This window comes from Pelodiscus sinensis, chromosome 6 (genome assembly GCF_052426305.1).
Source record: "Pelodiscus sinensis isolate ZL-2025 chromosome 6, ASM5242630v1, whole genome shotgun sequence".
NCBI classification, from domain to species: domain Eukaryota; kingdom Metazoa; phylum Chordata; order Testudines; family Trionychidae; genus Pelodiscus; species Pelodiscus sinensis.
Window position 1 is genome coordinate 44648273 of NC_143057.1, and position 15452 is coordinate 44663724.

Genomic DNA, 15452 nt, shown 5'->3' on the forward strand with positions numbered 1-15452 from the left:
AGTACTTCTGCTTGTGTGAAGAATAGTGAAAGAATAGTACACAGAGTCAACCATAGTAGTTTGCAGATAGAAGGGAGTCTGATAGGAGATTTGCTACCAGATCAGACATAAACCAGAACTATGTGCTTCCCAACAGGTTGATTTCCTGCAGTGTTGGCCATTCCTCATTATTTTTTAATATCAGTGGTGTTTCTATCTGAGCATGCTCAGTTGGTTCATTCTGACATTTTATTGGGGTATATTAATGCTAGGATTTAATACTCTATTGTAGTGTGGAGTTGAAAAGTGCCAGAAAGTGCTGATATCTGAGTTCTGCATGGGATACAGCCTAGAATCTGAATTTCAAATCCCAATGTTTTCACTATGTCCTTATGCAAGCAAAACACTCACTAGAGTCACAATTTGACTTTATCCACTATTGGGCGCTGCATTTGATCTCTGCAAGATAAGCCAGATGAATTGTACAAAGGTTAGCAATGAAACACAGGGAAGAGTAGCTGGCAAAATCCCATTGGAATCAGATGGCAAAATCCCACTGGAATTTGTTAGCATGAGGTAATAGTGCCCTCTTCTGGTAATGTTTGGAGAAATATAAAAATATCTGGTAAAAGGTTATTTGCTTATTGAAACCTGTTTTCCCCTGGGTTTTAAAGCTAATAGGGATAAATATTAAAAACATTGAAAATATCTGCTTTTAGGAGCACTCCTAGAGTAAATTCTCAAGGACTCAATGTCTGTATGGCAAATATGTGTAGAATTGTATGGATTTATTGTGCAGATTCGATTGTTGTGACTGTGCATGCAAACTGCCATTTGTACACCACTTGCAATCACTGCATGCTAATTTAGTCATGCTGGTATTGAAAAAATGATGATTGTCTACTAACAATCATAATACTATGCAAGGCAAACCTGAAATTATATATGCCTGGAGTGTCCATTCCACTGGGCAAATGTCCAACTAATAAACCACAAATGAAACATAGTGCTAAGATTTTCAAAAATAGGAGCCTAACATACACTTTGTTTCAAACAATGATCTTACTGAACACAACATACTTACACTTAAATAGCAGTTTACATCTTCAAAGCACTATACAATGATTAACCAATTCATTCACCTGAGTAGGTAAGTATTGTCCCTATTTTACAGAGCTTAGGCTATTAGCCTAAGGCCTTACAGCTGCACTCAGTTCATAGGCTGTTGATCTTGTGCCTCCTCCTCAAGATAACACTATTGTATTCAGGTTCTCATTCTGTACCCATGGCTGTGGTCCAAATCCATTAATGCTGGGTGAACAGTACTCAAGATTAACCAGTATCAGTACTGCTTTTCCTTCAGTAGGATATCTGCAAGAGTAAACCTGAATAACTTTTTCTCTTAGACTACATCCCTCTGTTTAGACTACATCCCTCTGTCGGCAAAGGGATGTAAATGAAGCACTTCAAAAGTGCAAATGAAGCCAGGATTTAAATATCCCGTGCTTCATTTGCATAATCACATAATGGCACTCTTTCAAAAAAACACAATTTCGAAATTGAAACTGCAGTCATGAGGTTTACAGGATCTTTCGAAAAAGTGCTCCATTTTCGAAAGAACTGTGTCTAAACTGCGGTTTCAATTTCGAAATAGTGCTTTTTCATGCCGACAGAGGGATGTTGTCTAGACGTAGCCTTAGAGAAGGGAGAGTGTAAACCTACATAGGGAGATTGTGAACCCACCCTCGTAGCTGACTTGTGCAGCCTGGAAATATTAAACATACTACTATATGAATCTGATCTTCCTGAACATAAAGCTTCAGACTGGATTTGCTATGGTTTGGCATCTGAGAAATCATCCCACATTCAACTGCCTGGAAGTAAACCTTTATTTGCAGTTTAGGAGATATTGGAAGGCAGACAAGCCAGAAACATGTGTATAACTATGTCCATTGTGTTTAGAATATTCCCTAACCATGATTCTTAATTGTTAATACATTCACAGTGTTTGCTATAATATTTATTAGTTAAAAATGCTAAAGTACTGAGCACACAACACTAACCATCTAAATTTTCAGCCGTAATCCTGAATTCTCCTTATATATTTTTGTCTAGTTGTCAGAACTTCATTTACTTGAATACATCATTTTCTGCAGTTCATATCCACGTACTACTTATATTTCTGCTACACAGGTGCTACAGGGATATTATAATTAAGCACTCCTTTAGTGCCCCTTATTGGTGATTTTACCTTTAGTTATAATTACACAAGGTGGGGCCAGGGGAGGCTCTGAGTGGAAAGCAACATCAGAGTGACACCAGAGAAATCGATTACTGTGCACGACCTACTGCACAAAAGCCTTCTCTGCAACATTCAGCTGAGCTGCTTTAATTAAATTCCTAGGATGACTTATTCTACCTATCTCTAGGTCCACTCAAGGTGGCAGGAGTAATATCCACACTGGAGGGAGGGGGGAATGGTCCAATAGCCCTCACTTCCTCTCGAAAGCGAGGCATTGTTTTGTTTCTTTAACTAGTTGCCTTTTAACCACCTATACAGCTCTAAATCATAAAGCAGTTCCATTGACACTACCTTTGCCTGGCTCCCTCTTAACGAGTTATGTGGAACCATCTCAAATACACTGTTAGCATTGAGACCTACTGACTAGCCTCTGTAGCTTCTCATAAATAGAAATCAAGGGTCCCATTCTGTTAGCTGTTCTCCTCTGGAGTAGTATCTTTTTCTACAAGTAATCTCTTGGTCACTATGGGCCCAGCCACAATGCTCACTGCAATCAATGGGAGTCTTTCCATTGACTTCAGTGGGCTTTGGATCCAACTCTAGTTCCCTTCTAAATACAGGCAGCCTGGTTTGCTCTTTAGCACCTCACTTGTTCTGAGGCCTCAGAAATAATGGCCAATGGTTATTATTTATTATTAATTATTAATGGAGATTGCCTATCTCCTAGTTCTGATACTAGTTCCTGTAGCGCTTTTGGGGTCTCTCAGTAGGGCCTGCTCACTTGAATGCAAGTTATATTAGTATTGCTCTTTTTACACTGCATTTTTCAGGTACACTTTTCTTGGCTTAGAAAGTGCCCCTGCCTTTGGGGTACTACTGCAATCTACATAATCAAACAGCAATAACCATATACAGGCAGTCCCCGAGTTATGTGGATCCGACTTACGTCGGATCCGCAGTAACGAACAGGGCTTTTCTCGCCCCAGAGTACAGGAGCGGTGGGACACCCAGATGAGCCGCAGTCCCGCCGCCCGCGTTCTCCGGGGTGAGAAAAGCTGCTCCCCGTCTCCTTGGTCTGCTGGTCAGACCAGGGAGACGCGGAGCAAAGCCGCGGAGGACACCCGCAGCGGGACAGCCCAGGCGCGCCGCAGCTGTCCCGCTGCGGGCGTCCTCCGAGGCTTTGCTCCCCGTCTCCCTGGTCTGACCAGCAGACCAGGAAAATGGGGAGCAAAGCCTCGGAGGCCGCCCGCAGCAGGACAGCCGCGGCGCGCCTGGACTGTCCCGCTGCGGGCGTCCTCTGTGGCTTTGCTCCGCGTCTCCCTGGTCTGCTGGGGGGGGGGGCGCAGCTAGTGCCCCCTCCTCCCCAGCAGACCAGGCTTTTCTGCCCACGACGCCTGGGGTAGAGCAGCTGGGGCACTGCTGGGTTGGTCCCGCAGCGCCACTCCTCGGTGCTACTGGACCAACTGGGCAGCACCCCAGCTGCTCTGCCCCAGGCGTTCTGATTCAGCCGCTGCTGGTCAGTTTCAGCAGCGGCTGAATCAGGACGCCTGGGGCAGAGCAGCTGGGGTGCTGCTGGGTTGGTCCAGTAGCACCAAGGAGCGGCGCTACTGGAGCAACCCAGCAGCACCCCAGCTGCTCTGCCCCAGGCGTCCCCAAGTCAGCCGCTGCTGAAACTGACCAGCGGCTGACTACAGTAAGCCCGAGGCAGAGTTGCTCTGCCCCCGGCTTCCTGGAATCAGCCGCTGATCAGTTTCAGCAGCAGCTGACTTGGGGACACCTGGGGTTCTTAAGTTGAATCTGTATGTAAGTCAGAACTGGCATCCAGATTCAGCCGCGGTTGAAACTGATGAGTTTCAGCAGCGGCTGAATCTGGACGCCAGTTCCGACTTACATACAGATTCAACTTAAGAACAAACCTACAGTCCCTATCTTGTACGTAACCCGGGGACTGCCTGTAGCTTCGTAATGCCATAGCACCTTTTATACAAGAATCACAATTCTTGACACACTTAATAAAAGCCTCCAAATTAAGGGGAAGACAATGTTCTCTCTTACTGATGAAGTAGATGTAAACAGAGGAAACTCATGCCCAGCGAGGCTGAAGGAACTCTCCAAAAGTCAGATCCAAATCATTGCTAGAATTGGAGTATACTCCAGGCATATGTCTAGACTGCATCCCTCTTTTGAAAGAGGGATGTAAATTAGACATATCAAAAGTGCAAATGAAGCTGGGATTTGAATTTCCAGTGCTTCATTTGCATAATCTCGTCGTGGCGTTCTTTTGAAAAACGATATTTCAAAAGTGAAACCGCAGTCTAGACACGGTTCTTTCGAAAAGAAAAGTCTTTTTCAAAAGAGCCTGTACTCCTCATTTTGGGTACATCTAAACTACGCTTTATTTTAGAACGAGGATATGCAAATTCTGAGGGAATTTGCATATCTTCTTCCAATCTCATTTTTGAAAGCGCTCTTCCTTAAAAAATGAGGCTTACGTGTTTTTTTTTTAAACAGGTTTTTTTCCTGAAAAAAACACGTCCGGACTACTTTCACTTTCGAAAGATCCTCTTTCAAAAATAGAGTATAGTTTAGACGTACCCTTTTTGAGGAGTACAGGATCTTTTGAAAAAGGCTTTTCTTTTTGAAAGAACCACATCTAGATCGCGGTTTCTCTTTTGAAATAGCGTTTTTCTAAAGAACGCTGTGACGCAATTATGCAAATGAAGGGAAATGAAATGAAATTCAAATCCCGGCTTCATTTGCAATTTTGCTCTTTTGAAATAGCGTTTTTCGAAAGAATGCTGTGATGCGATTATGCAAATGAAGGGAAATGAAATGAAATTCAAATACCGGCTTCATTTGCAATTTTGATATGTCTAAGTTACATCCCTCTTTCGAAAGAAGGATGTAGTTTAGACATACCCTTAAGACAGCATATCTCTACCTACCTCAAGTGTTCATTCTGTACCAGCAGCATTCTTCCTTTGGCCCTCTCCCTTTCCTAGCTAACTATTACTGCTTATATATATATTCTTACCATTAACCATTTCTGCCACTTACATTGTATAACATCCCCTACGGTTTCCAGCTGTTTAATGAAGCCCAAGTCCCATCACCCAGGGCTGAAGCTGAAGTGGTGGGTAGCAAGGGCTCATGTTACAGGCCTCCCACCCTTAGGCTTCAGCTCTTGCTGCCTCTGGCTTTGGTCCATCCCTACTGGCCAGTAATTTTCATTATCAGAAGAGGGATGCAGTGCAGTGAAGTTTGTGAACCTCTGGTCTACATCCAGTTCACCAGATGCTCTTCAGCATGTTGGCACAGCCATGCTGCTGGGCACACTGATGTATAAATCCAGGAATGGCACATACCAACACTGTAGAATGTGCTTCCTCTTCTATGCCCCATGATGTGGGTAGCTAGTGGACGACTTTTTTTATTTGGTTGACTAGTGTTAAACAACATATAATATACACACGGGCTTTGTCTACACTTCAGGTTTTTGCGCAAGAAGCTTTTTGCAGAAGAGATCTTCCACAAAACTTTTTGCACCAAAGCATGTCCACCCCTCAAAAGTACATCGCAAAAGCAATGCGCTTTTGCACAAGAGAGCATCCACGCTGCATGGCCACTCTTGTGCAAGAAAGTTCTGATTGCCATTAACAGAATGGCCATCATAGCACCTGTGCTTTTTCTGATAAGCTCTTTTTGCACAAGAAACCCCTACGGAGTGTCCACACCAGCCTTTATGGGGAGAGGAATAACTCTACCGGCAAAAGCTCTCTGTCCTGTCGGTTTACTTTTTTTTTTTTTTTTTTTTTTTTTTTTTTTTTTTGCTCAAAAATGTGCTTGAGGTGTGGATGCTCTGCCGATTTTTGAGCAAAAACCTTGTAGTGTAGATATAGCCAACCTGACGGGCATCACCTTAATGCGTAGTTTAATATCATAACTAAATCTTCATTTTACTAAAGTGAGATAAAGGAGTTTCTGTTCCAAACTTGATACTTCTTTTATTTATTAATAGAATCCCTAAAGTTCCAGGGAAGGTAAACCCACACAAAAGCCGCCAGCTATCTCTGGCCATTCAGAGCATGGTGAAGAATGCCTTATAGCCCCCTTAAATCCTTACTGTGTGAGCTGGCCAAAACTTGAGCTAAACTGCATCTAAAGTTAGAAAATGAGTGGAGGTTTCTAAAAACAGAATTAAGTGTGTATTTGTAGATATCCATTGAAAACTGGACTTAGAAAGCTAAGTGTGTGTGCAAAGCTCTCCACAGAGAGAAGAGGAGGGCAGGACTACTCAACTTTGAAAGCCCCGGTGACCACAATGATACAGCACATTCCGAGAGCTGCAACTTAAATGTGGTTGCATATATATACGCAAATAGCTTCTTTCATGCTTCTTTCATGCTGATGGGCATGAATTTCAAAGATTAAGGTAAGACTATACAACACGCAAGCCCTATTTAAGTCAGTTCTGCTGCTATTAATAAAATGCACTATTTTCCCAATTTCCACTCATATAACAGCACTTTTAGTGAGCATTGACAGTCTAGGAATTTAACTACTAAAACCCATATCAACAGAAGACCATTATGTTGACTACTTTTTTGTTTTGGCTCCCACCCGCAGGTTGCATGTTGGGTCCCGCATAAACCCAAACTGTACCGCGGGCTGCAAACAAATTGGCTGTGGGCCGCATGTTGAGTAGCCCTGGAGAAGGGCTTAATTAAAACATTAAGTTGCAGTCCATTGTCTCTCTCTCTGCTCCAACCATCAGCTGACACTGACATTTCCATTTTTGAAAACTCGGGATATGGTATTAAATTCTTAGCGTGTTCTCTCTCGTAGAACCCCAAAAAGTGCAATGGTGAGTGATGCAAGAATAAAGGATCATCAATAGAATGTGCAAGAATGTTTATAACAAAAGATGTTATAAGCAATAACATTTGGCTAACGGACTCTTGCACGCATTTCCTCCTCTTTAATGGGTGAGCCTCGCCCCTTTGCTGGGAAGGGAAGATTACCTATTGGATCAGAGTAGCCTGAGAGTACATTTGCAATTATGTTATTTTAGGAGACCTCTCGCATTCTGAAATAGGTATTGCAGCCATTGTCAGGGCCAACCCCATCAGCTGCTCGCTCAGCAAGCGCTCCTCACTCCTGCAGCTCTGTTAGGCTGTGGCCACATAACCATCTATCTCAAATAAATATTTTGGGCAAGCGGCCACATCAAATTCTTTCTGTTGTGTGTGGTCCTTGAGAACAGTAGGGTCCTGTCAGCATTACCAGTCTTGATAACAGTGTTTACAACATTGGGATTCAATAGTTTAAGAGGTTTTTTTTAACTGTGCTCTAAATTACTTGTCTAGACAGACATGCAGTTCCAAGCTCTTTTAAAAATAAGACTTTGACTCAGGGCTATGCCCCGATATAATCCACTGATTGACTACATCGTTATTGTTAAAAGCAATCTTCCCCTGAATGTTTTTCTTAATGTATTACTCGTGGTGACTGACTGCATTTTTTTTTAACTCAACCGGTGTCTCCTTTGCCTTTGCACACACACATGAGACTAGTTCAGTAACTGAAATGTTTTGTAAATGAGGGTTGTTCACATTTTCATGACTAAAACATTTGTAGGTCATCAGACAATACTCAGTTGAGCTGGTCAACCTACCTCTCACAAATTATGAGAGCAGAAGCTATCAAAAGCCACAATCTTACTATCAAGGAAAGTTTGCCCAGATAAAACATTATGGCTAGTCTTTCAAAAATGACTGATTTTGTCCAACCTGAGACACTTTAATAGGGTCAGCTGCTCAGCAAGTGCTGAAGGAGCATCCATCCGATGAGAGCAAGGGCCCTTTAAAATGCTTTAATTTGGACACGCAGAATTTAAGGCACCCGAGATCATTAATCACGTCACGTCCGTGCATACAAACACACACGTTCTTGTTTGTCCATGTTTCTTGAAACTACTGTTTTAAAAAAAAGTCTTGTCACACACACAGTTTATTTCGCTTTATATTTTCACTCTGATCATTTTTCAGATTTGAAACTCAACAAGGAATTTGGCAAAAATGCAGGTTTTGTTTCTAATCTGAATCCTATCTGCTAGAAGCAAAAATTTCTCATTCTTACAGTATGCACACCTGGAGAACTTGGTATGTTAATTTTATTGATGTTCTCATTATTTCCTGAACAGGTAACTCAGGCTATGTCTAGACTACATGGCTCCGTCGACAGAGCGATGTAAAATAGTTTATTTGGCTTTGCGAAGCCTCGGGGGAAGCCGGCAGCGGGGCAGCCCAGGCGTGCCTGGGCTGCCCCGCTGCCGGCATCCTCAGAGGCTTTGCTCCCGGTGTCCCTGGTCTGCTGGAGATGGTCCCCAGCAGACCAGAGGCACCGGGACCAAAGCCAAAGCGGCGGCGGGGTGCCGCGCTTCTGAGGCTTTGCTCTGGCAAAGCCTCAGAGGTGCGGGACCCTGCCGCTGCTGCGGCTTTGGTCCCGGTGCCTCTGGTCTGCTGGGGACCGTCTCCAGCAGACCAGGGACACTGGGAGCAAAGCCGGGGAGGCAGAGGGGCGCTGGGGCGCTGCCGGTTGGCCTCTTAAGGGGGGGTAGTCTTATATGGCGAGTATAAGACGAAAACCTATCTTTTAACTAGAAAATTAGGGAGTCGTCTTATACGCCGGAAAATACGGTAAAGAGATCAAAGGCCTGAGTGATAATGCAGTGTAGACTTTCTCAGCATCTGGGCTCCAGCCCAAACCCAAAGGCTTACATTCCTATTCTTACCCCTATAGTATGAGCACAAGTCAGTTCAACTGGGCTCCAAATCTTGCTGCAGGGTTTTATTTGCAATGAAGCTATACCCTGAGACTACAGTACTGCAAGCATTTAGGCCTTGTCTTCACTGCAGAAAAGTGTGTTACCTCAGCTACCTGAAGGAATAATCCTGCTGAAGACAGCCTGTAGTTTTCATACAGGTTAGTAGATCAAACTAAAGGCTAAAAGGCCTCTCTACTTCATCCCCAAAGTGATTGGTAAAGCGTACATTGACTTCAGTGGGGCAGCCGGCAGGATTAGACACTAAAACACAGCCCTTTTGCTCACACGATTAAGCCAATGGGACTATTCTCATGCATAAAACTAAACAGATATAATTTGTGGCTGTAGGTGGATGTAAGGCTAGAGAGTGAATGCTATTTCCTTATCTTGCCAAGACATCATTTGATATGGAGAGTGAATGTGTCAGTCAATCCATCTCCCCTCAATTTATCATGTATTGTTTGTAAAACTGGACAAACAGCATACTTCAGTGAATATCTCAAATCCAATCTATATAAAATGGTCACACATGGACTGATGACCAAACTAGGTTCATTGTTTTGCTATGTATAACACTGATGTCTCCTTGCCAGTTGCAGTTTTTTATATGGGGTGTGACTATATTCAGTAAATTATACCCTGTAAATTGTTTAACACAGCTATGGAATGACTAAATAGAAGTACTATAGAAAGACTGGTTAATTTACAAACTGAGCAGGCTCTGGGCTTGAAATGTAAGAAATACTTTCCATACAATGTTGGTGTACTCGGAAAGGCTGACAAGGTATCCAGTTCCAGTGAACGGTATATGAATTTCATAAATAGGAGACCCAGTCATTTTGAGTTGTATTAATATATTTCATAACATTTCCAAAAGCTCTTACGGCCCAGCTCCTAAACCCCACTGAGGGGAAAGAAGAAGATCCAGCAGTTGAGTCACTGCCCTGAGACATAGGACAGCAGGGTTGGATTAACTCGTCTGTGGGCCCGGGGCTATTAGATTTTTCTGGGGCCCTTGGGGATTTGGAATGGTGGATTGGGGTCAGGGCTGGGGCAGGAGACTAGCATATGGGAGGAGGGTGCAGCTTCAGTTAAGGGGGTAGACTTTGGGGCCATAGATGGGACCAAGGTTTGAGGTGCAGATGGGGGATGCAGATTCCGGGAGGGAGGTTGGGTGCAGGAGAGGCTGTGGTATCCAAGCTCCATCCAGAAGGTGCATATCTCGGGTGGCTCCTGGTCAGTAGCACAGTGGTGCTAAGGCAGGGTTGCTTGCCTGCCCTGGCTCAGTGCTGCTGTGCTGCCGAAAGTGGCTGGCATGGCCAGGCCGCTTTGCGCAGGGCACACTGCCTGTGCCCCCAGGTGCTGCTCCCAGAGCTCCCATTGGCTGTGGTTCCTGGCCAATGAAAGCTGTGGAGCCAGTACTGGGGGTGTGCTCAGCGTGTACAGATTCCCTGACCATCCTTCACCGAGGGGCTACAGAGGTATGCCTGTCAGCCAGCACTGATGACTCCAGCCCTGCAGGGGGGCAATGAGGCAGACTTACCGCAGGCCAGATTAAATGAAGCAGCGGGAGGCAGAGATCCTGCAGTGCCCTGGGCTGCAGCCCCCTAAAGCCCATGCATTAAATCAGCCCTCATGTTAATTCCTTACTCTGCCATGGACTGGCTGTTAGACAAGTCACTCAGGCTGTCTGTGCCTCTGTTCCCTAGCTGTATGTGGTCCCAGAGAAGTTACTGCTGGGATGATATCACTCATTGAAACATCATGAAATGATGTCACTGTGACTGAGTTGGTCACAGAATACATGAACATAGAACTGCAATTGAAATCAGATGTTAGGCACCTACATACCTTTGAGGATCTGGGCCTAAGTGACTTAGAAGTCCTAATGCAACTTAAGAGCTAAGTCATGTAGATGCTTTGGAAAATGTATCTCTAGTTTTTAACAGAACCCAACATAACAGTTCTGATTTTTATTAAATCCCTTGTTTCCCACCCACCTGCACCCCAACAATACATCAGGGTATGTCTACACTAGCACCCTAGTTCCACGAGGTGTAACAGTTAATTCAAACTAAGGAATTAGTTCGAATTAACGTTTAACTGCCGCGTGTAGCCGCGGGCAGTTAGTCCGGACTAAAGGGATTTAAAAATGGTGCCCGGACAGGAAGATGCAAATAAAGCCCAGGATATTTAAATCCCGGGCTTCATTTGCAAGTTCGAATGCCTATATTAGCCTCCCTAGTTCGAACTAGGGTAGCAGTGTAGACATACCCTCAGGGTGTTCATTTAATACACAGTGCCATTTGTACAACTGCTGTTGGCTTCCTAACACATTGGCGAAATATCTTCTGGAGTTAGAATTCACATATACTGACCCCAAACCTCTCACTGAAATGTAACTTCTCGTTCAAGAGAAGGCTGAAGAAATGTTCCAAACAATGGGAGACTCCAAAATTCATAGCTAGTGCTCTCATGCCTTCATTCTGTTTTTACTGTCCTTGAGGAATCTGACTCACTTTTCTCTGTTTTATTTTCAACACAAAGTAGAACAAATCTGGCAGTGTTGCCAATTGTCACAATTGTGGGGGTTCCTTTCTGATTTTGGGGAGCTGACATGATTTTTTTTGAATGCTTTGGAGTTGGCAACCCTGTGCCCTTGAGTAAATTTAAGCATGTAAAAGCCCCAATTAATTCAATAGCATGGCATATCTGTGCAGATTTACCAGGTGCTTCCCAGAAACCTGGCTTCACAATTTCCATAGACCGTAATTAATTGTATCTTACACATGGGTTTGGTACATATTCCATGACAGTGAACGGTCATTGTTTCCTGGAGGTTGAAATACTTATTTTAATTATGATCAGAGTGAGAGAGGTTGAAAATTACATACTAATATTTCTATTATATGTAATGTCAGAATTACATATGTCAAAAACTGTTTTTAAATATATGAACATGGATGCACACACTCACAGACACCATCACATTCAGTCTGCTTTGCAGTATTCCCTCCTGGGCCATTAAATGAAGATTCAATACAGTCACGCTGTGGTAACATATGGGGAGAGTTAGGATCTTTCCTGTCATATCTTTCTGATGTAAGTCAGGCTTACAATGAGATTTAAACATTGTATTTTATGCAAAGGAGCTGCTATGCTGTACTATGTCAGTAGGGTGGCAGTATCTGGCATATGTCACTGGATAGCTTTTTGTATGGCATCTCAAAGGAACTGCAGGAGTCATTAGGATCTATTTACTGGTTAAATTAGACGGAAGCACAGCTTTACCTCCTATCTTGCTTACACTAAAGGGCATCCTCAGATCACATTTAGCCAACAAATGTAAATATATATTCACTCCAGCTGGTTTAAATAAGATTTCTGATATTTGAATATTTCTTTGTTGAATAGCTCTTAGGAATGCATCAGTAAAACAACCTTGCAACATCCTTAAGATTCTGATTCCACACATTCAGAAATTATCTTTATTTTGTGTAATGTTTTAGAACAATCTAGATTCAAAGTCTTCACCTTCATCCTTAAGATTCTGATTCCACACATTCAGAAATTATCTTTATTTTGTGTAATGTTTTAGAACAATCTAGATTCAAAGTCTTCACCTTCATCCTTAATATTCCTACAAGCACAGGAATGTAAGTCACCATACTGGAGGTCCACCTCATCCAGTATCCTCTCTCTGATACTGATTCATGTAAGATGCTTTGGTGGACTCGGAAAACCGTTTCCACTAAAATGCACACATCCCTGCAGCCTTCCAAAGCCCAAAGGCACAGATTCCCTCCATCCCACTATCTCCTCTTCCTACTTCAGAAAACTCTGTCCTCCCACAAGTGCCTTGCAGATCGTGTGAGACTCCCAAGCAGGATCAAAAACAAACCTATGTTTAGAAATAATGCAAATTGTCTTTGTAAACCTCAAACAGCTGCAGAGAACCCCTTTCTGCAAGCTCAGTTTAAAGAAGCAACAATAGCAGTAGTATCCTTCTGGAACTGAACCAAATACTGGATACTGGACGAGGTGGACCTCCAGTATGGTGACTTACATTCCTGTGCTTGTAGGAATATTAAGGATGAAGGTGAAGACTTTGAATCTAAATTGTTCTAAAATATTACACAAAATAAAGTGAAAAAACATGGACTTCAATAGTGTTTGGATCAGGCCCTTAAAAAACTTCTTCAGTGAGCATGCTGAATTTAGTCCCCAGGGCTGCATCTAGACTGGCCTCTTGAATTTGCGCAAGAACACTGACACTCTAATGTAAGATTGTCAGTGTTCTTGCGCAAATACTATGCTGCTCCCGTTCGGGAAAAAGCCCTCTTGCGCAAATGTATTTGCACAAGAGGGCCAGTGCAGACAGCTAAAACTGTTTTGCGCAAAAAAGCCCCGATGGCGAAAATGGCGATCGGGGCTTTCTTGCGCAAAACCGCGTCTAGATTGGCATGGACGCTTTTGCGCAAAAGCATCCGTGCCAATCTAGACGCTCTTTTCTGCAAATGCTTTTAACGGAAAAACTTTTCCGTTAAAAGCATTTGCGGAAAATCATGCCAGTCTAGACGCGACCCAGGAGTATAGTGTAGAAAGTCAGTATTCACAATTTGACATAGACTAAAAAGTTGATTTGTTATTCTTGTTAGCAGCTCTTCCAATTCCTTTTCAGGGAAGATGAAAATGTTGTCAGGATCACCTCTTGAAGTCTGTCACTGTGGAATACCCACAACGGAATGAGCTCCAGGATGTATCCCTTCAAACAGTGAAACAAAACCAAACCAAAACAAAGTCATTACAAGCACTTAAAGAAATCAGTGCTCATGTAAGTCATAATAATTAACATGGAAAACTTCTGTGTTACTACTACAGTCAGTCTCTCTCTTGGGAAGTGGGATTTTTTTTCCTGTTTCCAACTGACAGAATCTATTCTTCTCAGGGCTTGTACTAAATAATGTTGGGAATTAACAGCTGCTGTATGTAAGTACTTATGCTAGCACATACTCAACCCCCACTATGGTTAATTGGTGCAATACATAAGCATCAACATTTCACAATCAGCATTAGGCCTGATCAAAAGCCCAAATGGGAAGACTCCAGTTGATTTCAATGAGCTTTGGATCAGTCCCTGGGAGGCCTCTAATAATTAAATGTAATTACCATGATCTCATGGGCTAAACAACCAGATGTCTGTCCTCCAACAGTAGCATAATTCAGTGATGCTGTAACAACCTCTTCTGCAGTCTTTACTAGGAGACTGGGGTTTTGGTACATTGTCATTGGAGTAGAAACAGCATAAGGAGCCACCACCTGAATAAAAGATGATTAGAGACACAATTAGTGCCTTTTACTTAGAAGGATCCTTAACACATAGAAGGTAGACATGCAGCAGCTGTGAAATGGCAGCTGCCTCTGAGGAGGACTAAGGAGCAGAAGCACTTCTTTCACAACAGCAAAAAGGAGGAGGAAATTTTATCAGGATTCCCTGCATTTCATGGTATGGGACACTGCGACGGGACTTCAAATATGCATGAAAATAAAGGCAGATAAGATACTACATCACCTGTATGATGATCCCCTTTGCCTTATATTCTGCTTGAAGTGCTTTGGAAAATGTGTTTACAAAAGCCTAGGGTAACAAAATTTGAATAAACTTAGTAATCAGGAATTGAAATTACTTTTTGTGTACATACAGGCATGTTTAATAGGTAGCAAGGTTTAAAACAAACAGAAGGCAGTACTTCTTCACACAATGCACAGTCGACCTGTGGAACTCCTTGCCCGAGGATGTTGTGAAGGCCAGGATTTTAACTGGGTTCAAAGAAAAGCTAGATAAATTCATGGAGAATAGGTACATCAATGGCTATTAGCCAGGATGGGTAGAAATGGTGTCCCTAGACTTTGTTTATCAGCAGCTGGGAATGGGTGACAGTGGTTGGATTGCTTGATGATTCCCTGTTCTGTTCATTCCCTCTGGAGGTACCTAGTATTGGCCAGTGTAGGCAGACAGGATACTGGGCTAGATGGACCTTTGGTTTGATCCAGTATGGCCATTCTTATGGACACACATACGCAGCAACCACTTACCAAAGTGACCCCGGTATCATACAGATTAGGGCACAAATGTGTGTGCAAAATGTAGCAATGAGTTATTTAGTGCACCCACCTGCCGTATCTCATGAAGAAAAGGAGGGCCTAAGTCTGATCCCACAGGGCTCTTCTACTCAGAAAAATGTGTGCCCATATTCCAGCACAAGTCAGACATGAAACAAGCACTAGTGTACATGGGACTCAAAAGCATATCGTAGGTTATGAAAATACAATGGTGAGGACACAGCGATGTAAAAAAAGCCTGAGCTGTCTTTACACTAGCTGCTAGAATAAGTGCGGTTGCAC

General features: G+C 43.1%; 1 protein-coding gene across 2 annotated transcripts in view; it reads right to left on the minus strand.

Moving 5' to 3' along the window:
• Window positions 1-11873: 11873 nt before the first annotated feature.
• HSD17B3 (hydroxysteroid 17-beta dehydrogenase 3) overlaps window positions 11874-15452 on the minus strand; it is a 28751-nt gene continuing 25172 nt past the window's right edge. The window contains exons 9-11 of one of the 2 annotated variants that reach the window (XM_006129378.5): window positions 14620-14685; window positions 14217-14366; window positions 11874-13812 (exon numbers count right to left, since the gene is read on the minus strand). In XM_006129378.5, the coding sequence (XP_006129440.2) occupies window positions 13702-13812; window positions 14217-14366; window positions 14620-14685 (327 nt within the window). In that variant the 3' untranslated portion in view covers window positions 11874-13701. The remainder of the gene's footprint in view (window positions 13813-14216; window positions 14367-14619; window positions 14686-15452) is intronic. The other variant, XM_025187894.3, reaches the window with a different exon arrangement.